The following is a 26,682-nucleotide window of genomic DNA, read 5'->3' as shown; positions in this document are numbered from 1 at the left end:
AGGACCCCCTTTGGGATGCCAGGTGTGCCCGGTGGCACAGGAAGACTCCAGGGCCCCTCCCCCTCTCAGCTGCTCAGTCTTTGGGGAGCAGCCCTCTGGGAGGGCTCCCACCCCCCCCCACAATCTCCTCCACCCAGCCCCATGGCAAAACAATGACAAGTATGCAATTGAAGCAGATTTATGTATAAAAAGGGGGAGGGGGGAAATAAGGGTACATGGGGGGGTGGACGTCTCATTCATTGCAGCTCTTGGGCCTTTCAGGGCTCAGGTGTGTCCGGTGGCTGGAAGCGTTTTAGCTTTTCTGGATTATTGGAGGCCATCTGGGAGAAGTCCCGAAAGATGTCCTGATAGGTTTCATCTCCTGCGAAAGAAGGGAAGACACGGCAGCACTGAAGAGACCCTGATGCTTCCTCCACAGGGCCCTGACTAGCCCCCCACCAGCCTGTCCTGGGGGGGTCTGTCCATTCAGCTACCCCGTCATGCTCCCAGCCAGCCCCCTTCTCTATCCAGACCCCCAAGGAGGTTTCTGCAGGCCCCTGCAAGGGACTTCCAGGCTGCTCAGTACTTGCCACCAACCTCAGTCAGGAACCCCACAGTTCCCTGCCTGGGATGCCAAGTGCTGCGGCACCAAACTGCAGTGCTTGAGATTTAAGCATCTATTCTGGCAAGTCTAGCTGGGGCAAAGAAGAGCAGCAGCCAAGGCCAGAGCATGAGGTGGTCCCCAGTGGCAGGAGAGGGGCAGGTCTTCCCATTCTCAGCATTCCTGGCTGACCTCCTTCAGTTAGAACCATCAAGGCGACTGACCTTTGCTTTGGAGAATAGGTTGAGCCCAGGGGTGAAATGCTCCTAGTTCGGACTGGATTGCCCTTCCGGTAGCGATGGAGGCAGGTGGTTCAGAGAACCGGTAGCAAAAATCCCTCCCCCCCCCCCAAAGAAAATGCCCAACTGAGCCGCACAACCTCTTTGGCCGAAAAAATGCTTTTAAAAGTTTTTTTTTTAAAAAAAAGCCTCTGATGATTGCGCGGCTCAGCAGGGATCATCAAAGGCTTTTAAAAGAAAAAAAGGGTTTCGCCCACCCAGTCACATTACCTACCCCACCCCCCCACAAAGCCACGCCCAGAGAACCGGTAGTAACAAATTTTAGATTTCACCACTGGTTGAGCCCCTCTTCTTTGTGGTAGCCTCTTAAATATTGGAAGACTTCAGGGTGCTCCCTCCTTCATGCATCCCCAACTGGCAAGGCCCTGAAGCCCCTGGGCCTGCTTGGGGCTAGCGATGCCCAATCCCTTGGCAGAGCTGGGATCAGTCCCAGGGCATGCAAGCGGGAGGAGGGGGGGGCTGCTGCTGCATCATTAAGAAAGGCTTTCCCCCCTCAGCACTTCAACCCCTGGCCTATCTTCCAGGGTGGCTTGAAAAGGATTTCAAGCCAGACTCTACCTGGGGAGGGGGGAGTTGTGGCGGTCATACGGAGGGAGGAAGGTTCAGAGTTAGAAAGAGAACAAGGAAAGGAGAGGAGAGGAAGAGGCAGCACAGACACCCCTTCCCTGAAGGTTGCCAGGAATCCCAGCCAAGGAGGGAGGAGGGAGAGCATGAGGTGCAGCTGGACAGTGCCCCAACAGCCAGTGTGTGTGTGTGGGGGGGGTTCCTAACAAGCACAGGCTGGAGGACCCTCTGTTGGGAAGGTTTAGATTCCTGCACCTCCAGGGACCCCCAACCCAAGCTCTTAAGTCTCTGCCCTGCACCTTGCTCTGTGCACTTTGAAGGGATGGTGGCAGACTCAGCCCAGGTGATGCAGTTCCACCCTTGAGGTCACCCACTGGGTGCTGACAGAGACCTGTGGTGCCCAGTCAGCAGAAGTGATGCCCTGAGTTTGGGGAGGGGGGGGGGAAAGGACAGATGATCTGTGGGAGCTGCTCTTTCAAAGGCTTCCCTGTGTTGGACCCCCAATTCTGTGTCAAGCAGAAATCAGCATTTATGGGAGGTAGGGGACTGGGGCAAAGTAACCCTGAGCATCTCCTGCTTATCAGGGAGACCACAGCCCTTGCTGTCAACAGTGGTAGGGTTCCCCCAAACCCCGGAAACCCTATGCCTGGTCTAGCTGCCTGCTGAGGAACTCCTGAGGCACTTCCTGTACTGCCTCTCAGTGGGGCTATGGCAGGCGGACCTGGCTGGCCGTAGAGGCCCTCCGACTCCCGCATCTCCTCGTTCATTCTGGCCAAGCGCAACCTGCAGAGAAAGGAAACGGAGGCTCAGGCCGCCTCCACTGGCTGCAACCCCCGAGGGTCTCACGCACGGTGCCCGCCCAGTTCTCCCCAGCCCCCCACCCGGTCCTTCTTGTGAAAGGGCAGGAGCCGCTCTGGTCAGGGCTGGGCTGAGTTCAGGCTGTGTGCTGCGACCCCAGCCTCTTCCCCAGAGGTCCCCCATGGAGAACACAAAGCTCCGTCCTTACAGGGTCACTATGTCTGCGTTGGCAGCTTCTATGGCGACGCTCAAGGGGTCCTTCCCGTCCTGGTCTCTGGCATGCTGGTTTGCCCCCCTTTTCAGGAACAGGCACACCTGCCTGTTAAAGGAACCAAACCAGCGGTCAATTCCCTTCTCAGAAACCTTCTGAGAAATCTGGCAGGACCCCCGAGGCCGGAAGACCTACCCGGTGTGCCCCAAAATGGTGGCATGGTGCAGCGGCCCTCGGCCCTGGGTGTCTCTCAGGTTCACGTTGGCCCCGTTCTGGAGGAGGAACTCACAAGTGACCAAGGAGCCCTGTGATGGAGACAAGGGGCATCCAGTCTAAATTCTCGGTCGGAAACGGCCCTCGCCTCTCCGTTCCCCAATCCTGCAGGATGCAACCCGAATCCTGTGCCCTTGGATCTGGCTGCCAGTCGGGCCAGTGGGCAGGGCAGGCGGGCAGGCAAAGCTCACCCCACGAACCGCCTGGATCAGCGGAGTGAAGCCATTCTTTTCCTGGTTGCTCCAGTTGACATCTGCCCCCTGAGCCAGGGCTTCAGCCATGTGGGGAAGACTCTTCTGGTAGGCCGCCTGGTACAGCTGCAGCCCTGCGACCCACAGCCTGGCATCCTGGGAAGCAGCAGCAGAGGCGACCTCCCCCTCCTGGCTTTCTCCCCCTGGAGGAAGAGAGGCACTTCCTGTCTTGCCACCCGGCAGCAGCTTCCCTGCTGGAGGAGAACAGGCGGCCCAGTGGCCATTTGCAGATGGGGCTCAAAGGCAGAAGCAGAACGAGCTGCTGGCCATCTTATACCTTTTACTTTGGACATTTTAAACCCCACCCACCCACCCACCCCCGCGTCCCAAGCATGTTCCTGCTGACGGTCTTGGGCAAGCCCTGTGGGAGAGGGAAGGGGATCCCACCCAAGGAAAGAAGACCAGAGTCCCCACACAACAACCCCAGCAGGAGCTCCTACCTGGTTCGTGCAAGACGCTGGCTGGGGCAATGGCTGCCAAAAGCTCTCTGCTGTCCTCCCTGCTGGGCTGGGGGGCCTGGTCGCTGCTTGAGGCTGTTTTAAGGAAAGGCAGTCCTTAGCGGTGCCAGCAGCCGCAGGTGGAGAACGCCTGCTTCGCAGACTGGCGAGCACTGGGCCTGCAGCACGGGCCCTCATCCTCGGCTCGCCCACCCCAGAGCCTGGCGGGGGGGCCCAGGGAGGCCTTGATGCTGGTTCTTCCTCTGCAAGGCAGAGGGCAGAGCTGATGCCAACCCTGGAAGTCGCAAAGAAGCCCAAAGCAGCAGCCATGGCGGCCATGCAGTGCACCAGAGCAGCACACCCAGAGCAGACTGTGCGGATTTGAGGAGGAATCAGAGTAGGAGAAGAGCAAATCTAATTCACTGAGACAGAAGAGAGACTCTTCTCACCTTGCCCAGCTGCCCCACACCAGTCCCTGGGGACATGCAAGCTGGCGGAGCTCAGTGGCAGGCAGAAGACGGGAAGGGGGGAGGGGGAGGAGGAGGAGATAGGCTGGTTAATAGCGACAGTCAGTAGCCGCAAACACCGTGGCCGCCTCTGCATCACGGGTCCTCTCTAGGCTTTGGAAAGCATGAAGTGGGAGCATTTCCCGGGGTTGCAAGGACGGGATTCTCCCCACTTACAAGAGGGGGGGGGGGTAGCGAGGGAGAGGGAGAGACGTCTCAGCAACCAGTCTGGATACCTTTCAAAGAGGCTGCTGTATTTTCAGGGCTGCCTGGCTTCTTCCCCTCTTGGCTGGGGGTCAGGGTTGGCTTCCCCTCTGGATCAGCGGGGGACACAAACCGCCGGTCCACATACTTGGCTCTAATGTACTCTTCCTTCTCCTGCCTGCATACAGAAAATAAGCCAGGTGAGCTTCCGCTGTGCAGGTGCAACGCCCCTCATGAGCCAGCCAGCCCCCTCCCCTCTGGGCACTCCAGAGGCTGATTGCAGGGACCGGATGGAGCGTAAGCTTCCTGCCTCTTGCCCTGGAAGCAACGAAGGACAATGGGATGTGCATCTCGGCCCCATCGCTCACAGGTAGGAAGCTGGCATCGGGATGACTCATTGAGAGCCCCCTCCTCTCAGACAGAGAGCAGCCCTTCCCTGCACTAAGGTGAAAAGGAGGAGAGGGGAGGATTCTGGAGGAACAAGGAAATGTTGCCCAAATAGGAGGGGACGTGTCAAAAGGATGCAACATTCTGAGAAGGGCCACGTGCTCAGAAACATGGCTCAAATTATCCGACTTCAAACGCCTGATGCACAGACCCCGTTTGTTCCCTGGGAAAGGCCCTGATGCAGAGGTGTCCAACCTTGGCAACCAGAATTCTGGGAGCTGAAGTACACAGGCCTCAAAGTTGCCAAGTTTGGACACCTCTGCCCCAATGCCAGGAAAGGGGGAAAAAGAGGAGGAGCGCCAGGGGCAAGACGGGGGGACTCACTTAGAGCGGTCATGAGCGAACCAGTGGATGAGCTGAAGGAGCGGGTTAGGGACGGTCGGTCCTAGAGAAAAATCTATCTAGATGTACTCAAGAGTCAAACAATGTGATGGCGTGTGAGCAATCAGCTTGATGTAAAGCTTGATCAGCTTTAATGTAAATTTTAATTTGTTCTTAACCTGGGGTTTTAAATTTGTCTTGGGCTAAATTGATTTAATTCGCTTTTACTTCTGCTCTTAAATTTTTGTATTCTATGTGTTTTATCTTGTGCCTGTTCACCACCCTGAGTCCTTCGGGAGTATGGCAGTATATAAATCAAATAAAATGAAAAAAAAAATGAAAAAATGATGTCTCCATTCTGCAAGTCTTCAAGAAGATGAACTGTGTTTGTGAGCACGTGGGTAGGAATGTAACCACTAGCAAAGCCAGTATTTATTTATTAATCAAACTTGTACAGCCACCCATCTCACCAAGAGCAACTCTGGGTGACGTACAACAAACATTACTTCATCATGCCAGACAAATGTCATTACTATATTTTTTTGACAATTACTGGTTAATAGATAGGGCAAATGCCGCATAGTATACTAGGACTTCATAAAAAAAAAGTTTTCCACGATATTCTTATTTTAAAAAAATAATAAATACGAAGTAGATGATATAACTATTAGATGAATGGACAATATCCAGGGAACGATCATAAATGGCTTTCCAACAATGGGGGGTGGGGGATGCCAAGCAAAGTGCCCCATACAGTTTGTTCCCTGTGCCTTATTAATGACCTGCACAGAGAGGCTGAGGAGCAAATCTATCTATCTATCAATCAGTGCCACAGGGGGTTTTATGGGGTGGTGCTGCATTTCCCTTCCCTAGAGGGCTTCAACTGGGCTAAATAAAGGAGCTCTGGTGGCTCAGCAGACTAAAGCACTGTTATTAACATCCATTTACTTCTGCTGCCTGCAATTACTGCAAGTTCAAATCTCACCAGGCTCAAGGTTGACTCAGCCTTCCATCCTTTCTAAGGTAGGTAAAATGAGGACCCAGATTATGGGGGCAATAAGATGACTTTGTATAAATATACAAAAGTATGAATTAAAAAATAAAAATAAAAAAAAATGGGCATCTGCCTGAAGCAGGTCTTGCACTAACCAGTTATTGGACTAGATGGTCTCTAAACTCCCTTCCAACTCTCCAGTTTTATGGGGAATGGGACACATAACCCAATGGGGATCATGAAGGATTTAAGGGAGAGGGAAAAGAAACCTCCTCTGCTGCTAAGTACCTTTGGCTTCCAGGATGAGGCTTCTTGGCTCCCATTTTTTCTCTGTTTCCTTCATACACCCTGTTTATGACACTGTTTCCCAATTCACACATCAACTGTAGGAAAATAACAAAACATCAGAACCTAAGAGACCCTAACTCTGTGCTACCCCTTGAGGCAGGGGGTGGGGTGGGGGGCTGGTCGAGACCTCCTGGACTTTTCGGTGACAATGCGGACTTGGCTGTCCCTCCTCTGAAGGCAGAATCAAAAAGGGTGCCCAGGGGTGATCTGGGCAGATGTCTTGGCCAGGCCTCAGTCCCCCTCCCCCTCCCAAGCACCATAGGACCCCCTCCCAGACTCCCAAGGGCCTCTGCTGTTCCTCCCCGCAGAGATGGTACCTTCAAAAGCTCCGGCTCCCACGAATCCAGCGTCAAGGACCGGACCTTGGAGAAATGGACGCCCAGGCTCCTACAGGGCAGACAGAAGGCACTGACTTAGGAAGGAGGCAGGGAAGGAGGGGGGCCCAATGGTCGCTGCCCGCTTGCCCACCTGTGAATGCCCGAGCACTCGATGCACAGTGTGATGCCAAGGTTGATGCTGGCCCAGCGGGGGTCCGCCTGGCCACAATCACAGCATACCACATTGCCGGCAATGGCCTGGACCCTCTGGAGGGAGCCTTCCCCCTTCAGCAATTTCTCTTTGGACTCTTGGCTGGACTCGGGGCTCCCTGTGGAGGGGGGGCGCTTCTTCTCCACCTGCAGAAGAAGCAGGAAGGTGCTGGGGCTGCTCCTCCTCAGCCCCCAAGGCCCCCTCCCAGCTGCCCCCAATGGCTCGGCTCTCCTCGTCCCAGGCCAGAGCCCCAGGCAGGAGCAGGAGCTAAGGTTCAAGGCCTCCAGAGGGATTGGAACAGGGGAAGGCGGGGGTGGGTGGGAACCCACCTCGGCCTCCTCCCCCTTCTCCCTGTAGGCACTGGCAATGCTGGTCTGCACAGCCTGGATCCACGCTTGCCGCAGCTTCTCCGAATCGGCCTGCAGGATGCAGCTCCTGCACAAGAGAGCCATGGCCAGGCGAGTGGGTGCTCCCAGGGCGCCTGGCTTTTAGCAGCACCTGACCCCCCTCCCCCAACAATAAGGATACAAATGGGATATCAGTCCCCCAATTCACGTTGCTGAAGTTCAAGCATTTTCCCAACACAATCCTGGCATTTGGGGGTAACATTAAGATAAAATGGGAACAGCTTCCTGTCTGTTAAAACTCCCCCATTTTGGGGAGGGGAGCTAAACAATGAGAACCAGAGAATGTGGGGGACGACAGATGGGAGGGGGCTTCTTGCAGAGTTAGAGGTCCTCTGATCCTGCTGAAGGAAAACTGGACAGGGGTCTCCTTTGCCCGGAGTCAAGATGGACAAGACCTGGCCTCAGTTTCCTTTTAGCCAGACAGACTCTGGAAAACAATTCCTTCACCTGAGCTAAGAATAAAAAGCAGAGCATTTTCCAGGCAGTTTTAAGGCTTCTTCCCTCAAGCCCATGCTCATACCGGACACATTTGTACTGTTGCTAAGCACGATCAAATTTAATCTTGGCTGGGAAGGTTGTTTCCTTTCTGGCTTAGCATCCTGTGCAAATTCAAAGTGGCCAATTTCTGCTTTCAAAAATCGCACAAACTCAGAAAGGGATTAATTCAGCAAGTAAGTAATGTGTGAAGACGTCCCTGGCTGTTTACTGAGTTCCCTCTCTAATTCACTGAGAAATCCGACAGCTGGGAGACTCCATCTCCCATCCTTCCCTTCCAGCATCATACAGCCAGAGGCCTCTGATCTGCTCAAGCCCCTCCGTGAGGAAGAGGCCTCATTGCTCCCCCACGGGACCTTCAGCTGGTCCCTGGGACAGGCCCGAGGATGGGGACGGGGGGGGGGGGGCTTCAGCCCAAGTCCTCCCACTCACTTGGTCGGGGACACCACTTCAAAGCAGAAGCGCCTTTCCAGGTCCTCGCAGGGCTTCACAGTGCACAGCCGCAAGTCTTCAACCACCACGGTGGGTGCATCCTGGGCAAGGGAGGGAAGCCTGAAAGCTGAGCTCTGCACGGCCTGGGCCCTGCCTGGAGCCCCCTCACCCCCCTTGAGAGGGAGAGTGCTCTGAGTGAGGAGGGGCAGCACAGCTCAAGGAGGGGCTTTTCCTCGGCCCAGCAGAAGGGTCGGAGAACCTTTCACAATGAAGGAAAGGGTGCCCAATGCCAAGCTGTGCCCAGCCGGGCAAGAGAGGGGTCCTCCTGGGCCAGGCAAGCCTTGCATTTGCCATTTGTGGGATGGGTGCCTGCCCACCTGGCCCCACCCCTGTCCTGGGTGGGCAAGCAGGGGCAGAGAGGGTGCCAGTGTTCCAGAATTATCTTCATTTTGTCCTCATTACTGAAAATGATCAAGCCAAATGCCAACAACAGCTCCAGACTGAGGGCCTGGCCTCCCATGGGTCCCCCAATGCTCTCTGGGACTCACCCTGAACTTCTTCTGGTAGACCAGCTGGTTATTCTGGATGGAGAACCAGCGCCTGCACAAGGGAAGGCAGCAGAGTCAGCACCACCCTCGGCACACGGAGACAGGCGCTGAATCCACCCGGGCGATGGCCTCCACCCAGGGACTCTCCCACTAACTCTAAGGGTCTCGGCAGCCCCTGGAGACCTCAAGGAGACTTTCAGAAAGCTCTCTCTCTCTCTCTCTCTCTCCCCCCCCCGTGTGTGTGTGTGTGTGTGTGTGTGTGTGTGTGTGTGAGACACACGCAAAGGCCTGTATAAAGCAGCCTGAGGGAAGCCCTGCTGTGCTGCTCCAACAGCGAGGGAGGGGCGGAGAACACTGGGCTTAGGTCCTGGGCCCTCTCAGAGCCTCCGAGCTCCCCTCTTAAGCCGCTTTTCAGATTCTCTTAACTTCAGCCCCAAAAGGAAACTGGCTGGCTGCAAATCTTTGGGACCTGGTTTATTCCCAGTGAGCCCACAACGGCTGGCCGGGATCTAGAGATTGCTTAGAAAAAGGAGGAACCAAAGGGGTGGAGAGCACAGGGGGAGGGACTTCTAATGAGGGGAACTACACCCCTTTACCTTTGGGTTCTTTTCTGAATGCCCACCCCCCAATGCAGACTGAGCCACAGGGGTCACCCCGCTGCTGGCCCCAAATGGCCCTGTCCCTGCGCCAACTGAATGATTCCTTCCTCAGAAGCAGCTACCCGGCTGGCAACCATGCCAGGCCCCACTGCCCAGCTCAGCTGGCACTGTGCGGCGGCCACTGTTTTCCACTGTTCCAGGCAGATGCTGCTCTGCTGGGATGAAGTCCCAGGCCGCTGGATTAGCCAGGGCAGGGCAGGGATGGGTGGGGGGCCCAGAGACCCTTGCATTGTAATAACTGGCAAACGCTGGCACTGAGCTCTCCCCACCTAAGGAGGGCAAGTGGGGGCTTCAACCACACATACTTCATCTCAAGTGGGTAATCTAGCATCTATCCAGCAGGAGAGGCCACCACACAAGCCAAGAGCCATCTCCATCAAGGGCTGCTCTCCCAGGAAGCAAACTCCAGCCTAGTGGGGGCTCTTGCTGCCTTTCAAGAGGCACCAGGTGCCCTCAAGGACAGAGGAGGGCCCAAAAAGAGAGAAATGGCAGAGGCAGAACCGGCACAAATGGAACAAGGGGAAGCCACAAAACTGGCAGGCAGCGAGCAGCAAAAATGGGGAAGGTGCTACCAACCCCCCCCCCGAGGGGGAGAAAAACATGGGGGCGGGGGGGGGGGGGAAGGCAGGGAAGACTGGCTCAGAAGGCATCACCTAACTTGGGGATGGGGGGGGTAGAAGGGGGGCACAGCTGCCATTTGGATTCAGCTTGGAGGTGGAGGACCCTCTCCCCATCCTCAGGAGGAGGGATTGCTCCCTCAGTGGCCATAGGGCAGAAGGGCCAAGCCCCCCTTGACCCCAAACCTGAGCAGCCCCTCTCCCCTCCGATGTTTCCCCCCTCCCCAGTTGTTTATTTATTTACTTGTCATATTTATGTGGGGGCCCCCCATCTCAAAAAGAAGTGACTCTGTGAGGCATACAACAAAAGTAAAAGCAATAAAGGTATTCAAACAATTATTAATATTATTAAATATCATTAAAAGTTTTTTATAAAAGGTATAAGCTAAAAGGACAAAATAGGAAAGCTCTTAGGGGAGAGCAAGGTTAATGTCCCTGGAGCCACTGAGACATCCGGAGAGTTAGAAGGCAGGGAGCCAGCCTTGCCTGTTAAGGGAAGTGGGCAGCAGGCAACCCCTGACCCCCCACCCCCCAGGGGAGGCTGCTCCTGCATCCCCCTCCCCACCCCAGCGGAGGAGGAGGAGGAGGAGGAGGAGGAGGAGGCACTTCTGGGCCTCGGGAAAGGCTGAGCAAGGAGGAGGCAGGCCGGGGTCAGAGCCACAGCCGGCATGCTTGGCCACAGAACTAGGGAGGAAGCGCCAAGGGGGCACAAGCCGAGAGATACCTGATGCCACTGGGGGGTTTCCTGTCATGTGGAGAAAATGAGGGAGGGTCAAAACAGAAGCAGGAGAAAGATGGATGGAGAAACCAAAGTCAAAAGAACGAGGCAGAAAAGAAGCCGAGCGCTGGAGGCAAATGGAGCAGAGCTGAGAGAGGAAGAAGACAGCCCATCTAAGTGGCTCAGCTCTTGGGCACGGCCCCCTCTCCCCACCCCCCCAACCCCAAACGGCCTGGCAAGAGGAGGCAGCTGCTGCAGTCACTTCCCACGTGGCTCAGCCCCTACAAAACACTTGGATGAGAGGTGGGACATCAAGTGGCCATGAGCACCTTAAAACTGCCTCAGCTGCATATGCTCAGGAGAATACAGAATAACAGATAGAATAACGTACAAAGTTGGAAGGGACCGTAGAGGTCTTCTAGCCCCTGCTCAATAGCAATAGCACTTATATACCGCTTCACAGGGCTTTTACAGCCCTCTCTAAGCGGTTTACAGAGTCCGCCTCTTGCCCCCAACAATCTGGGTCCTCATTTTAACCCACCTCGGAAGGATGGGAGGCTGAGTCAACCTTGAGCCTGGTGAGATTTGAACTGCCAAATTGCAAGCAGCCGGCCATCACCAGAAGTAGCCTGCAGTATTGCACTTTAACCACTGTGCACTCAGGAAAGCTCAGGAAGCAGGAAACCACATACTGGTCGAAACAAGTGGCTGTCCAGTCTCTTCTTAAAAGCCTCAAGTGATGGAGCACCCACTGGTTGATTGTTCTCACTGATAGATAATTTCTTAGTTCTAGGTTGCTTCTCTCCTTAACTGGTTTTCACCCGTTGTTTTTTGTCCTGCCTTCCGGTGCTTTGGAGAATGGGTGAACCCCCTCCACTTTGGGGCAGCCCCTCAAAAAATGGAAGACTGCTATCATCTCACCCCTGATCCTTTTCACTAGACAAACCCATTTCCTGCAACCGTTCTTCCTATCTTTTAGCCTCCAGCCTCCAATCATCTTTCTTGCTCTTTCTCTGCACTCTAGAAGAGTCTCAGCATCTTTTTTACATCGTGGTGACCAAAACTGGATGCCAAGTGTGGCCTCACCAAGGCATTTACAAAGCGGCACTGGAGACAAAGGCCCCTTCCTCCCGTGCTGCTGCCAAGATCCCTCCCAGGATAAGCTTGGAAAGGAGGCTGCCCCTCCAACTCATCCCAGTGGGTCAGCATTCCTGCCTTGGGCAAACCAATCCAAGGGCTCCGCAAATACAATCCTGGTGCTTTGCCTTTAGAAACAGGCCCAACCTCAGAGCACCTGTTGGGAAGCTCCTGGCGGCCTCTGACCATCTGTCCCTTTGATCCAGGGAGCTAGTTCAGGCCCCATCCTCAAGCCAGCTGTAGGCACCCCGATGGCCCCCCAGCACCTCCAGCAGCTGCTCTGGTTCCCTGAGAACTGCCTTGACCTTTGCCCCCTGAGGGGGCTCCCTCCTTTTGCCCCTGGAATTCCCTCTTTTCGTTCCAAGGAAGATGCCCATTGTGAGGACAGGAGAGAGAAGCCCACAGTTCCCAACCCAGAGCAAGGCCCCTCTGGTCACCCTGTCTCTTTACTTGCCCAGGAAGACAAAGGCGTCCTGCCCTCTTTCAGAGCGAGGCAGAGAAAGATGGATGCCTCTGGGTAACCGGGCCAGCGCCCCTCCCCAGCCTCCTCTGCATTCTTCTCCACATGTATGACCACCCTCCATCGTCACAATGTGAAACAGAGAACTTTGAGATTATCTATGTTTGAAAACAAGGCGCTCTGAAAATCCCCACTGATTTAACAGGGGGCTCCCATAAACTCCCCAAACTGTAACCCCTGCACACACCAGGGTCTCCCTTCTGCCCCAATGGCTGCTTTCCTTGGAGCTATTTTAGCCTCCTGAATTTTGGGCCTTTGGGTCGTTTGTGGTGTTCTCTGAGCCACTTTGGGCTCTCTGTTGGAGGCTCTGTTTCCACAGTCTTGTTTTTATTTGAGCAGAACTTCTGTAGTTTTTTAAAGAAAGTTTCTCTCACCTTGTTCATTAGCCAGCCTGGCATTTGCTCCCCCCGCTTCTTTTTCCTGGGTAGTCCTGTGTGGCCCTTTTTCAGCAATTCTCCCCCCACGGGCATTTCCAGTTCTAAGAATCCCCACCGACCCCTTGCAGTTTTTCTCTGCAATGAGAGATCTCCTCCCTAATGAAGGAAGAGATCTTTGCAGCTGCCCCTCTCGGTCTCAAGGATTATCGCATCATCCTGCTCTTTAACTGCTGGAGGACGGTGCTGGGATGCAGCCTGGAGGGGCAGGAAGGAAGGGCTCTTTCCCAAGGAGCTAAGAGGCAGAGGGGCCTGGAATCTCTGGGGGGCAGGAAGAGGGCAAAGGGAGGCTCTCCCTGGCAGTTCGCCGGGTGGAGCTAATTGTTATGCACATATGTGCTTTAGTCTGGCAAGATTCCTGCCTGTGGGCGAGCAACAATAAAGAAACTGCTCTGGCCTACAAGCCTCCCACACAGGAAGAGGATGAGTCCCAGAGAGGAGGGGACTTGTGTTCAATGAGTCAAGAGGCCCCCCAGTATGGCACCTGCCCTCCCTGTTCCCTCAGGGAACAGCCTTACCTGTTCCAGGTCTTGAAAGCGTTACTGGCTCGCTTGAAGAGGTAGCCCTCCATAACAATGCCGTTCACTGCATCAACGTTGTACTCCAGCTTCATCTCGTCGCTGGAGAAGTCCTGGCACAAAGAGAGGCCTCCTGTCAGCCTCTGCTTCTCCAAAAGCTTCTCCCCTCGCAGGGGTCGCAGGGAGGGAGGTGGGACAAGCGCTGCTCCTGGGGTCCCCCAGGTCTTTCCCAGGGCTCCCTGCAGCAGCCTGAAGGAAGGGCAGGGAAAACTCTGGGCCAAGGACAGGGCCAGGTGCCCGGGAGCCTCTGGCTCGCTGCTGGGGGTCCTCCACCTCGTGAGGAAGACGTTGCCTAGTCAAGTAACGAAGTCTGTGAGCAAATCGCCATGCTCAGCACACCTCAAGGACTCCTGTGCTAGAGAGATTCCCCTCTATTGGTACAACAGACTTGCCTGGTGGGGAGAGTCCCCTCCCAGCGATCGCTTCTGCATTATCCTACAGCTAGGAAACCCTCCAGAAGCTTCAGTGGGCTCAGAACATGGCGGCAGCAGCAGGAGCAGTACTGATGGGCGCACCACATCACATCCATGGGACCCTGCCCAGTGCACTGGCGCCAGGGGCTCCCAGGGTGGGAGTTAACAGAACAGTCGGTTCTGTTGGGTGCCCCTCTGCATTCGAGCTTTTAGGAATCTGCATATCTATAAATTTTCCCTCTCCATCTACCTACCTACCTACCTACCTACCTTCGTACACCATCTATCACCTATTTTATTAGATCTGTTTAATCTTGCTTTAAAGCAACTCTGGGTGGCTTATAGCATTAAAAGCAGTAAAGCCATTGAAGGCGCACATTGGATCGTAATTACTTTGGACTGTAATTCTATTTTTATTGTTTTAACAAATATTTTTCTTTTATGGTTCTATGTCTCAGTCATCCAGGTCACGGCTGTCCGAAAGCTACTGGGCTTTGTTGGTTTGGCTTCTTGCCTAAGCAGTGAAGCTTCTTCAAGGAAAACCGAGGCGGCCAGTTGCCTTTGGGGGACAGCCGTGACCTGGATGACCGAGAAACTCCATAAAGCCATGAAAGATAAGCATTTTTTTTCAAAACAATAAAAATAGAATTAAAACCTAAAGTTACAGTTGACAGATGGGGGGGGGGGGAGGGAGGGAGGGAGCAGGATGCATTGCGGGGGGGAGAGGTGGGATTTTTTTCTTAATTCATCCCCCCTCTTCACTCTGATAATCCCACATTGGGGCTGCAGGGCAACCAGCAGAGCCTGAAAACTACCGGTTCAGGCAAACCAGTAGTAAAAAAAACCCAACTGGTTCGAGCAAACTGGTAATTAGCTACTGATTTGGGCAAACTGATAGTTTAAAAAACCTACTGGTTCCTCCGAACTGGTATTTCCGACGATCAGTTGTGCAGTGGGGTTTAGCTTTGTTAGAAAGCAGGAAATCCTGCTTTCTAGCAAAGCTAAATCGCACACCACAGCTGATTCCCCCCCCCCCCCCCGCTTACCTTACCTTCCCAAGCCTCCTTTTGGCACGTACTGCGCATGTGCATGTCCGCAGAGAGAGCAAACCGCTAGCAAACCAGTTCGGATTTCACTACTGGGCCCGGTGGAAGGTGAGGAGGGTGGGAGCCCATCTCACCTCAGGAGAATTACACGTTCCAGAGGGCAGGAGCCATGGCAGAGAAGGCCCTTCTCCTGGACCCCCCCCCAACTGAAATTCCCTGACGGAGGGGCCTGCAGCATGCCTCCTCTGCCTGCACGGGCCCCTCTCGCTGGGTGAGAGGGTCCATCATGTAGCCTGGACCTCATGTCACGCAGGGCTTTAAAGGTGGTTCCCAACACCTTGAGTTGCACCCGAAGCAGACCGGCAATCAAGGCAGCTCGCAGAGCAGTGGTGTCACAGGAGGCATTCTGGGGCCTCCCCAAACAGCCTGTTTGTTGTAAGATAGCTTTGAGATTTTGTTCTTTTTGGTTTATTGTATGTTTATACTTTGTACACTGCCCAAAGCCACACAATCTGAAGGGTGACCTTATAAATCTTGAAACAAACCATCTTTCTTTCTTGCGGGGGGAGGGGGCAGACCCGTATCTGTAGCCACCCATATTATTTTGCATAGGGCTCAAAACAATTCCACGCAGATCAAGACAAGGCTCTGCTTTGGACATGTCAGTCTTTCATGTGTATATATATATATATATATATATAAAAAATATCAAAATCAGAAAAGAGGCAGGGAGCGTAGCCACCATGGGCACCACATTGCCTGCTCCTTTCCTGCCTACAAAGTGCCAGATCCATCCCTGCTCTTCCCAAAACCTCATGCTAGAATGGACCACATCATTTCTCCTTTACCAAAACCAGGAATGGGTGCTGGCAGCAGAGATGGGCGCCGGCCCTGAATCCAGTCCAGTGGGGAGGCTCCCCAGAAGAGGACAGAAGGCACAGAGAACCCCCAAAGCAGCCAGCCTTTCAAAACCACATCCCCCAAAGGAGCAAAGGGCACGGTGGGGGACCATCTGGGGACCGTGCTACCTCTCCCCAACAGTAGCCAGGAGAAGGGGCCACACACAGCAAAACATCCTGCAAACATGGACAGTTAAAATATTGTTTCTCCTTAAGATTAAAGCTGATTTTATAACCATCCCAAATTACATTTTCATTCCTTTAGCACAGTCTCCGAAGGGTTATTCTGTTCCTTTCCCCATTTCCAATGTTTTATTGATCCCTGCATAAATACTTTTTAAAAGTGCCAGCGAGAATGTATCAGCCGTTACTTCTGTTTTACCTGGCATGGCAGGAAAGGTGCGGATGATTTACAAAACTGCCTTCGGGTGCAGCTCTTGGGGGCAGGAGGGGAGCAGAGAGCCTGCCCCACCAGCAGCCCTTGCTCCAGGGTGGGACCTGAGGAGCCCCCTCCAGGGAAAACAACCCCCGGGGCAGAGGGCTGTGAGGCTGAGCCCCTGCCGGGGTCACTTTTCCCTGCATGTCAAAGCTGCTTCTGGCCAAAAGCAATGGAAATACCCCCTCCTGCTCAGAATTCGACACACCTGGAAACCCGGTGAGATTTGCTTGGCATCTCTAAGGGGACATTCAGACTCCAGAGGGCAACGGCACCCAGTGGCAAGGGGACAGCCTTGGGGCAGGTAACCTGGGTGATTAGCTTTGCCTGGCCACCCTGGCACCACAGGCAGTGGAGGAGGCAAAGCTCCCCTTTTCTCCACCCAGCTGCCGCCCCAGTGAGAACCATCTCTGACAGGGCGAGAGGGAGGTTTTGCTCTGTTGCTGCTGCCCAAGGAGGTGGAGGGAGAGGGGGTTGTTTCCCAGCCAAGGCTGCTCTTCCATGGATTTCCCACAGGGCCCAGCTAGCCCTTGATCAGCAGAAGCCCACATGTGGGACAGGCGCTCTCGGCTGGCACTCCCTCCGGTACCTTCTGCTGAATGGTGGAATGCTTCTGCTCCATCTCCTTCTTCTCCCTGGCTGCGTCCAGAGCCAGATGGTCCAGCTGGAAAAAGGACAAGAGGGAACCCACAGACACTTGGCTCTACTTCATGCACCTGCAGCCGAGAGGAGCTGCTCTCCCCCGGGTTTACCTGGAGAGGCGAGGCCCTGCCTCTAGCTCTGCCTCTCTCCCTGCCTTTCTCGAGAGGGGGGGGGGGGCGGAGTCCAGGGAGCCCCGAGGTGCCAAGCACATGCGGCTGGACTGGCGCATCACTTCAGGCTGGAGGAAAGGATGACTCATTCGCAGCCTCAGCAGCAGCAGCCAGGCTGGGCTCCCTCCGCAGGGCAGGAGGAAGAATGTGAAGCTCCTGCCCAGCAGCTGAGGATTCAAGCCTCACCAAAGGATGCCAGGAGGAGCCGCAGTGAGATCCTCCACAGGGTGGGAGAGCAGAGGGGCCCCCTTGGCCTCCGGCTGCATTGGATGCAAGAAAGGGGAGCCACTCTGGCAGCCCAAAGACACGCTGCCCTCGGGTCGCTCTCTGTCCCCTCGGGGCTGGTCTCCCCCAGCACTGCCTCTGGCCAGCAGAGACCCCTCTGAGGGCACCCCTGCCTCCGCTTCCCTGGAGCAGCCCCCTTCCCCCCTTGTTACCTGAGCGCCCAGCTCCTTCATGTAGGGTCCCAGTTCGCTGAACAGGTCGTAGCCTTGGTGGAAGAAGGCCAGGTGAGCGCACATGAAGGACAGCATCTGCAGGGGGCAGGAGAGGATGGCACAGTCTCGACCCAGGAGGGCGCTTGAAACACCCACGCCTGTGGGACCCAAGGCTATCTCCCCCTTCACTGAACCCCACTCTAAGCACTACAGGCTGCCCTCCTGCCCATCGCGGTCGTAAATCAGGTGACCCATTCCAACAACCCGGTTTAATGACCTTTTTTATGGCAGTTATTAAGAGGGCCGCTACTGTCATTACACAAACCAAGGGATTGGCGGCAAAACCACTGTAAAGTGCAGTCAGGTGACTGTGGGACATTGCAAACCATAAATATGGTCACAAGAAAGTGTGTATGTGTGTGTGTACGTCTCTCCGTCAAAACTTCAGAACTGGGAGGCCTGCGTTATCTCTGAACAGTCACTAAGAGACTGGTCACAAGCCGAGGACCGCCAGTGCTTTCCTCTGTGCAGGAACAGCCACCTACCGATTTTAGGATCTCCGATCTCTTCTTTGATTGAAGGACATTGATCTGGGAGAGAAAAAATCCTGTTTGCTTCACTGAGTGAAGAAACGAGGGAGCGGAAAGGCTCTCCCCCACCCCCCGGTGAAAGTCAGACAGCCCCTTGCTTTGGGGGGGGGGGGATCTGGGAAAAGTTCTCTCTTGCACCCAAGGGAAGCTCAGCGGGAAGTCCAGGCTCAGAAGGAAGGCAGGTGAGGTGGCGGTCAAGTCTCACAAGGGAAGGGAAGGGGCCAGTCAGCAGGGCTGTTTGCTGACCTCCCAGGGCCCCTCATGGCAAAGACCGCATCTCCACTTGCCTTTTGTGGGACTGGCCCTCTGGGAAGAAGCAGCGCTCCCCGCCTCCCCGGAGGCCTTCCTTCTTCTGTTACCAGCCCCTCCCCATCCCAGCCAAATAGAGCAAGACATTCAGGTGCCCCAGCTCCCCCTGGGCAAGACGGCCCCCGCCACGCTCACCTGCAGCACGTAGTCGAGCGCGATGTGCCGGAAGCATTTCCGGGTGGCGGTGAGGATGTTGGTGGCCTCTTCGACTTCATGCTGCTTGTTCCTGGGGGCCTGGGCATTTTTGGCCAGGGCGTTCTCCTTCTCCTCACTCACTTTCTCAAACTGCTTCTTGCCATCTTTGAACTTCCGTATGTCTCTAATGCGTGAAAGAAGGAAAAAAAGTGCCATTTTCCCTCAAGCTTTTCCCACCACAGAGCACTGCCCTGAGTGGGAACAAGAGTTTCCACAGTGGCATCTCTGTAATGTAGAAAAGTGACGCAAAGGATTTTTAGTGCAAGCAGGATAATGAGACGGTGCCTTCCAGACCCTCCAGAATTGGCTGAGCCACAGAAGGGCTGCTTGCCTTCCGGACATGGGAGAGAAATAGCAAACTGCCTCCCAAATTTCAGAACACCCCCACCCCCACAATGACCTAGAAGACTCCTGGCAAGGCCAAACCCTGCATAAAAGAATCCCCCAACGAAGAGAAAACCGAAGGAGTGGGGCCACTTTTGGCCTTGCTCTGAGACCACAGCTGGCACACACATTTGTGGATCCCCAGCACTTCTGGGTGTCCTAAAGTCTGCCATGCGCTTCCCACCCCCTTGTGCATAGCATCTCCCTTTGCCTCAGCACAGCCAAAGCCGATCCTGCCATCCCGCAGAGACCTGGGAATGGAAGAAGCCCTGCTTCTCTCCAAGCCAGAAGGGCTACACCTGATGAGCAGCTGCCTGCATTACAATCTCAGGGAGGTAAGGCCAAACTCAACCGCTAGGCCCCGCCCCCACAGTTCTGAACAAAGAGTGTTTGTTTTAGAGAGGTTGGGGGAACACCGTCTGCACTTCCAGCCTTCTTCTGGCCCATGGCGAGGGCTCTGCAAATCCCTTTGGGGCCAGACTCCCATCACGCATCAGTCTTTGCCAACCATGGAAGTTAACTTACTCCTTAACGAACATCTGGAGTTGTGCTTTAATGGACCTTTGGGTCTGGTCAAACAGGATCTGAAAGGGGAAAATGTGCGGCTCAAAAGCTCAGGCTGAGCAAAGCGTCCTCCACAAAGCAATTTTTCATCCCCTTGTCTTAGGCAGAAGTTTCTATTACTCCCCATGTGGGCAATAGCTCAATTAAAAAAAAAACCTATGTAACTACAGAACTATAATTCACCTTCATTTAATATTTTTGTTGTCATGCATTGCAACATCTCTTTATTTATTTATTTGGCTTTTACGCTACTTTCATTTGAGCAGTCTCTAAGCAGATGGCAGGGCAATAATAAACCGAGTCCAACATACGGGATGCAATATGTTGAAATCGGCCAACAAGAAAAGTTGACCTCTTCAGCCATTTCCTCCTGGCTGGCCAGGACCACCTCAGGCCACAAGGTTACTCCCCCCAGCACAAGCCTGAAACCCTGAAGGTCAACAGAGACTCCTGAAAGCAGAGCACTCCGTGGGGCCATTTGCCAAAGAGGGAGAGAAGGGTGGCCAGCTTAACTTACGTGACTCACTCTGGACCCACCAGGGGTGTGGAAGAGGCTCAAAATGCCTTCAGTCAATGGAGGGGGGGGGCTCGTGGGCAAAACCTCACTGAATTGGCTCAATGCCCCCCCCCGCTCCAGTCTAAACTCTGTTCTCCAAGCAGCTCCCCCCTTCACTGAACCTCCTCCATGCTGGCTCCACTTGGAGGGTGGCAGAAGGACATTTCCCATGAATGGAGACTCAGCTGGGATTCAAGCCAGGTTTCTCAGGTCCAGATTTAAGAGCCCCCCAAAATAAAGAGTATTCCTTTCCCACAAGCCTGCATAATGAAGGAAGCAACTCAAAACTCCGGCTGCTCCTTCCCCCACCTCCCGGGTCCCATTTGTTTCGGAGGGAGGGGCAGGCAGTATTCCAGGCGGGAGCCCCATGCCAAGAGCAGCGTTCCAGGAAGTCTGCTGGAATAACTGAGTCACGCTTGCCATGGGAGTTCACAAGCAATTTAACAAAAGGCACAGAAGGATCCAGTCAACCACTTACTTATCAGTTGGGTTTCAAGACACACGAAGAGGCTCTGCCTCAATGAAGTTACTTCCAAAACTTACCGTGTGGTAATTGATCATCTCCTGGAGGCTGTCGGAGAACTTTGTCAAGCTGCCCTAAAAGGGGGAAAAGGAGGGATGAAAAGCAGCACCCAACTGAACAGGGACAGCATTTCATTCTGAAAATGCGGCACCCGAGGGGCTCCCTCCCATGCCTCCAACCCCCCAGCATCCAGGCTTCACAGCTGCACTTGGGACCAGGACGCCAGGGACTCACCAAGAGGTCGGAGGCCCCCAGTGACACTGAGGGATGAAGAAGCAGCTGTGCCCTGCCTGAGAATCTGAGGAGCCAAGGAGAGGCTGACCTAACCTGACCACCCTGGAGCTCAGCTTTTCCCCCTCCTGGGCTCAGCCCCTGGGCCTTACCTCCACCAGGTCATCCTTGCTCGAGTAATGGGCCAGATCCCGGAGGCCGTGGATGAACTGCTTGTTTGCCACACAAAAGGCCTTTCCAGTATCAATCATGGCGATGCAGAGCTTCACCAGCTGAAAGAAAAGAAAAGACCCTCACAGGCCCTGCCTCTGAGGACCCAGAGCCCAGGGCAAAGCTAGGCCTGAGCAGGGCGGAAGGGGGGCGTGCAGCCCATCCCCAGCAAGAAGGCCTGGGTCAAGATGGGACGCCTGGGTCACTCCCTGCTCCCCTTTTCTTGCCCTTCCGCAATGCTCTCCCTTCTGCATGGCTCCCTTATTTATCCTCCTGGCAAAATCCCAAGCAAGAGATCCTTTGGCATCATCCTGGAAAGCCAAGCTGAACTAAGGTCCTCCCCATATCTTTGTCTCCCCAGAGAGAGATGACCGAGGGACGTCAAGACCACCCCCTCGGACTGAAGACCCCCAGGGGGCTCACTTCCTGAAGCTCTGCGACACCCCTCCCCCAGGGCTGAGCTTGGCCTTTTACTCCATTCTGGACTCCAATGCCATTTTCAAGGGAGAACTTCTCCTTTTCTGCCAATTCTTTATTCAGGGGCAACAGTGACTCATCCATCTGCCAGAAAGGGGAAGCCAAGGCCCAGCTAAGCTTCATTTGCAAGAGAGCTGCAGGCAGAGAGCGAGAGAGAGCCTTGCTCCCCCACCCCACCCAAATGTCTCAGACCTGGTCCAGCTCTGACCCATCTCGCAGCCTGAGGGCACCGAGTGAATGCTCCTCTGCTATAGGGCCGGGCAAGGGCAGGGGACAGGCCAGGCAGGAGGACGGCTCTGTGGCCACTGAACTAGATTGATTGGGGACTGACCACATACACTTTGAGGGCGCTTGGAGATGCCTTCAGAGGTGGCCAGCCAATCTGGGGATTCCCGTACTCATCCCCCCCCCCCCCCACCCGCCCCGCTTTCAAGAAAGCTTTATTTGACACATTTCACTCTGCCAGTTCGGGAAGATCCCTCACCACCCGTTCATTCTTTTGTGGATTTTAAAGTCTAATTTTGTCTCTCTTCAACATCTAGAGGATTTATTTTTTAAAACGTTGCAGATTTACAATCCTTTTTAATATTTAGACTGACTACATACATTAGTCGTACCGGATAACAACAAGATGTTTTAAGAGCTGTTGGGGGCCGTGACCCTGCCTGTCATGGTCATCAGAGTCTCTCTCCCACCCACCCACCCACCCAGCAGAAGCAGCCCAGATGAGATCCTCAGTCAACCAACAGCCACCAGCCGTCCATCAGAATCCAGGACAGCCCCAGAGTTGAATAAAGCTGACAAATGGCCTCTCTCCATGGATTTCTGAATAGTGGGTCAGTGTCTTATTGTTGGACTGCAATATTGCAGTTCTCTTGCTCCTGAACGACCCCAATCAGCCACAAACCCTCCATGCCAGGGGAGGAATGGCAGGGAGGGGAGGCAGGAACAAGCCAGGGGCCAAGGCCAGTCAGTGGACAACAAGCAGCAACTTGGCCCAGGCCCCAAGCCATTTCAAATAGAAGAGAGGATGTCCCAATTAACTCCTATACATCATTCTGTATATACGCCAGACAAACGCTGACAGGTTATGGCCATAATTGGGAAGACGCTCAGCTTCTCCAGCTGTGCGGGACTCAATATCCCTCTTGGAAACTGTACAGGGTAGTTCAGCACCTGATGGGGTCACTGGAGCAGGTGCAGCCTAGATACTTCGGTAAGGGGAGGCAGGCAAAAATCTCGACCATGGCCGCCTCCTGGATGAAACTGAGCAAAGTGGGATGGACGATTCCACCCCTGGACGGATTTGCCACTGGCGAACAGCCTATCACCTGAGAGCAGTCTATAAGGATCCACACTGACAGACAAGGAGGGGCCAGCAGTGTAACAGGGCTCTGTCCTGGACCTGGTACTCTTTGACAGGTTTATAAATGGGAGACAAAACCGACTTCCCTGGTTTCCCTACCGACTTCTCTGTCTCTTGACCTCGAATGACACCTCCTGTTCCCACTCGGTGTCACCCAGCTGAGCGCAAGGCAGCCCCTGGAACAGCCCCACCCACAACTGCAAAGCCTCTCTGGACCAACTCCTGGGGCCAGAATGAAGGCACAAGCTGCCGGAATTTCTGAATGCATTCCACTAGAACAATTAATGAGTGGAACAACTTGCCTCCAGAAGTTGTGAATGCTTCAACATTGGAAGTTTTTAAGAAGATAGGGTTTCCTGCCTAAGCAGCGGGTTGGACTAGAAGACCTCCAAGGTCCCTTTCAACTCTGTTATTCTGTATTCTGTTATTCTCACTCTCTCCAGACAGTATAAGTCAGGTGCCAAAGCAGGGCAGAACTCTCACCAATCTTTTCTAAGCTTCCTAGAGTTTAAGAGTGGACTTTTTGGCAGTATGACTGGCACCGCTGCCAGGTCGCTTACTTCTTGTCATGTCTGAGTGGTGGGATCTAAAAGCCCTGCCACCACTGAAAGAAAGGACAGCTTATCCAAGACTTGTAAGCAGTACGGAAAGCAGAAGTGGGGAGAAACTCCCTTGGAGGCTGCACTTTCATGGGCCTGGGCCATAGGGGAAGCCTCTGTCTGTCTGCATTTACCTCCAATCAGACCTCCAGCTGGCCTGCAGGAAGCCCTGGGTGGGTGGGGAGGGAGACAAAGACTACCCAGAACAGAAAAGACAAAGCTCAGTACAAAAGGGCAAGACAAACGCCATGACATGCTCCTCCAGAACCTTGGCCCAGGCTGCACCTCCTTCACCCCTGGGGTCCTCACACCTTTTTCTCCTGCACATAGGAGAGCAGCGACCCCCCCAAGGGGCAGAGCAGCTGCTGGAGGACAGATCTCACAAGCTGGAGGGAGGCATCATCAACGTGTAGAAGACAACAAACGTTACTCAAGTGTCGCCACCCTGCACCAGCCTGGAAATGCAGAAGTCTTGAGCAGCTGCTCACAGGCTGAACAGGCTTAGGCTAAAACCAAGTGGAGCGGAGTGGATAGTAATCCTCAGGTGGTTCCGGTTTGGTCCTTGAGAGACTGTGTCCTGTGTGAAAGAGTAGCTTTGCACTTGCAGCTCCTGCACAGCTATCAGGATGGAAATTGTGGCCAGGCGGCCTTTGCCTGGCTGCAGCTGGTGTCCCAGTTGTGGCACCTTCCTGGAATGGAACTCCTTTCTTCAGTCACTTACGCTACCCTTTGACTGGAGCACCATAACACATGCTACACGAGGCTGTCCTTGAAGGCCATACTTACCTACTCTGCAAGAATAGGCAGAGCCTTGCTGGATCAGCCCCTTGACTCATCTAGTCCAGCAGAGTTCTCACACCACTTGCACAAGAAAGCCCACATTAGCTTCCCAGCTGGCAGCTTTCAGAGGCAGTTATGCTGCAAGGCCAATAACCACTGATCCCCATGACACCCTTGAATGGGCCTAACTGAAACGTATCAACCTGTGTGTTTATAGATCATACTTATTCCTGTCACATTGTGCAATGGAAGGTATAATGTATCACCTAGGAAGCCCTATATGGATTGGAACCTGGGCTTCTTCGGCATTGCCCAGTCCATATAGAATCTGTCCACCGAGAACGTGCTAACTAAGAGGGTCCCCACATATGGAGAAATTCAATTTGGAAATGAGAATTCCTTGGAGGGGCTACCCTCCATGCATGGGCCTCATGCGAGTTCAGTTACATTTGTGTTAATTGTTGCTTTGCTATTGCTGCTTTACTACAAGTACCAAAGAGATGATCCAATTGAACTGTAATTGTGGACATCAATAAACCAAGCACCTTGTATCCATTATTTAACTGGATGGGCACCAATTTTATGGACGAAGATCTTTGTTTGCAAATACTTCCCACAAATGGCACTCCAGATTGAACAGCAATAAGAAGGCAAGCTTTGAGATATGTCAAGAATAGGTTGCAAGAATTCTAAATGAGGTATGGAAGGTATGAAACATGGTCTGCCCTCTGACCATAAGCAGATACTGGTCCTGCCAGCATACAACTTGCCAGAAAGGGGTTCCCATCTATCTCGTGGCAAACGGGATTGCCAACCTGGCTAGCTATTTCATGATGCTTCATCTCAGCCAACCTTCTTTCCAAAAGAGGATTCACAGAAGAAAACACAACCGATACGTGCCAAAGGGAGAGGCTGAGCCCAGCACATTCATTTGAATACAGAGGCTTTAAGGCCCAGAATTAAAGGGAGTCACAACGCTGAAAGAAAAGCAAAGGTGGGTGGACTATCCGGTTGGGCTCAGTTGCCCCCAGCGGGCAAGGGGATGACACCCCCCCCCCGACTGAGTCCCAGAGCATCCTGAAGGGACCTTTCAGGAGGGGCGCCTGAGTCAGGTTTTCTCACCTTGTCCAGCTTCAGCTCAAGCTCAGTGACGTCTCCTTCCACATCTTCTAGGGCAGCCCTGCAAAATGAAACAGGAGGTTCCACAGGGATCCATTTGTGTCGTCTTCCTTTCGGAAATTCCCGATTATTAACTACCGAGGAAATTGTTTAGAAGGGAATCTGAGCTTTCTAAGCGAAGGGCCAGAGACGGAGCCTTGTGGAGCCCTGGAGATGGCCAGGCCTGTTCCCTCCATGGCTTGGGTACCACCAACGCTCCTCCCTTCACAAGGACGTGCCGACTCCTGGCCTCCTGCTTCCTAGTGAAGGACTTTCAGAAGCAAAGGAGCCGGGGCTTCAGCAGCAGATTCTTCTCTCGGGCCTTCTTCCTCTCACCCCCTTTGGGAGACGCCCCAATTTCGAGGGTGGGGGCCCCGGCGGGGGCGGGGAGGGACCGGGGCGACCCTTGCTCGGAGCCTTTGGGGCCTGGGCGTCGGTGCGGCTGACCCTTCGGATCCCAGCCGGGGCGACTCCGAAGCAGCGACGTTTCCCACAAAAGAAAGCGGCCCAATCGGCGCTCCGGGGCCCGTGCCGTGCCGCTGAGAAACCGGGGAACGCCGAGGGTCCTCCAGTCGCTTCCCTCGCCCCGAGCGGCCCCGAAGGAAACTCCCCCCCCCCCCATCTCCTCCTGCAGCCTCGGCGCAGGACTGGACGGCACGGGGCTCTCTCTCCGGGGGAAGCGCGAGCAGCGGCGCCGCCAAGCCAGACGCTGCCCGGGAAGGGAAGGCGCCTACCGGAAGCGGGGCGAGTCCTTCAGGCATTCCTCGAAGTCGACCGTCACCCGCATCCCGAACGGCCGCGTCCTCGCTTCCGGCTTCACGGGACTGGACGCGGGGCGACAGAGGCTGCCCCGCCCACCAAGGAGAGGACGGGGGCCTGCCGAGCCAATCCGGGCCGCTGAGCCGAGGGCTTCCGAACGCCGCCCTCTCAAGCCGTGACGGGCGTCGCCGGGATCCAACCGCGCGAGACCCCCCACCCCTGTGCGCGAATCCTGGGCCGTTTAGGGACGACTGCCCAATGAGCTTTGTCCAAAGCGCCGCCAATCCACGAGGAACGTCGTCGACGGCGAGGAGGCGGGACCTGCAGCTGGACTTCAATTTCCGTCGGCGACCTCGCCCTCACCCCCCCGCCCCGCCCCAGCTGCGCCTCGTTCATTCGGTCGGGCTCGGCTTTCAGCCAAAGCAGTCGGGACGCGCGGCTGCGGTTCCGGCGCACCAGCCCCGAGGGCTCCCTTCGGTCTCCGGCGACGGCCTCTCTCCACTCCCGCGGCCCGAGCACGGGGAGGGGAGAGGCGCCCAGGCCGGGAGGCAGGTTGCAGCTGCCTTCTGCGCTCTGTCAAGGACGCCAAAGGGGGAGCGCCAGAAGCTGCGGGTGGGGTGTGTAGGGTGTGG

At 54.7% G+C, this 26,682-nt stretch overlaps 1 protein-coding gene across 4 annotated transcripts; it reads right to left on the bottom strand.

Moving 5' to 3' along the window:
• Nucleotides 1–162: 162 nt before the first annotated feature.
• On the bottom strand, nucleotides 163–26,171 carry ACAP2 (ArfGAP with coiled-coil, ankyrin repeat and PH domains 2). Of its 4 annotated transcripts, none has more exons than XM_070944893.1 (23): nucleotides 26,026–26,171; nucleotides 25,256–25,313; nucleotides 20,854–20,973; nucleotides 20,491–20,544; nucleotides 19,353–19,411; nucleotides 18,384–18,567; nucleotides 17,895–17,939; nucleotides 17,350–17,445; nucleotides 16,690–16,764; nucleotides 13,247–13,359; nucleotides 8,644–8,695; nucleotides 8,096–8,196; nucleotides 7,091–7,196; nucleotides 6,702–6,907; nucleotides 6,551–6,620; nucleotides 6,174–6,268; nucleotides 4,156–4,301; nucleotides 3,417–3,509; nucleotides 2,917–3,170; nucleotides 2,648–2,757; nucleotides 2,450–2,560; nucleotides 2,165–2,226; nucleotides 163–361 (listed from the first exon to the last, which is right to left on the bottom strand). In XM_070944893.1, the coding sequence occupies exons 1-23, from the start codon at nucleotides 26,076–26,078 to the stop codon at nucleotides 258–260; spliced, it is 2,367 nt and encodes a 788-aa protein (XP_070800994.1). In that variant the 5' UTR covers nucleotides 26,079–26,171; the 3' UTR covers nucleotides 163–257. The 4 variants fall into 4 exon arrangements, with proteins under 4 accessions (XP_070800994.1, XP_070800995.1, XP_070800996.1 ...); XM_070944894.1 differs by having other exon boundaries at nucleotides 2,917–3,167; XM_070944895.1 differs by having other exon boundaries at nucleotides 2,917–3,119.
• Between the last annotated feature and the right edge of the window lie 511 nt (nucleotides 26,172–26,682).

This window comes from Pituophis catenifer, unplaced genomic scaffold, assembly GCF_029215685.1.
Source record: "Pituophis catenifer annectens isolate HBS135680 unplaced genomic scaffold, rPitCat1.0.hap2 SCAF_6, whole genome shotgun sequence".
NCBI classification, from domain to species: domain Eukaryota; kingdom Metazoa; phylum Chordata; class Lepidosauria; order Squamata; family Colubridae; genus Pituophis; species Pituophis catenifer.
This window is presented reverse-complemented; position numbering and strand designations above follow the sequence as displayed.

Bases quoted from the DNA above. Each gene is read 5' to 3' on its own strand.
- ACAP2 (XM_070944893.1), bottom strand. From the start codon at position 26,078: ATGCGGGTGACGGTCGACTTCGAGGAATGCCTGAAGGACTCGCCCCGC. The intron at 17,940-18,383 runs GTGAGCGTGGCG...TTTCTCTCCCAG, and splicing joins CGCTCGACTACGTGCTGCAG to ATCAATGTCCTTCAATCAAA. The intron at 4,302-6,173 runs GTACTTAGCAGC...TTCTGTATGCAG, and splicing joins CCTCATCCTGGAAGCCAAAG to GCAGGAGAAGGAAGAGTACA.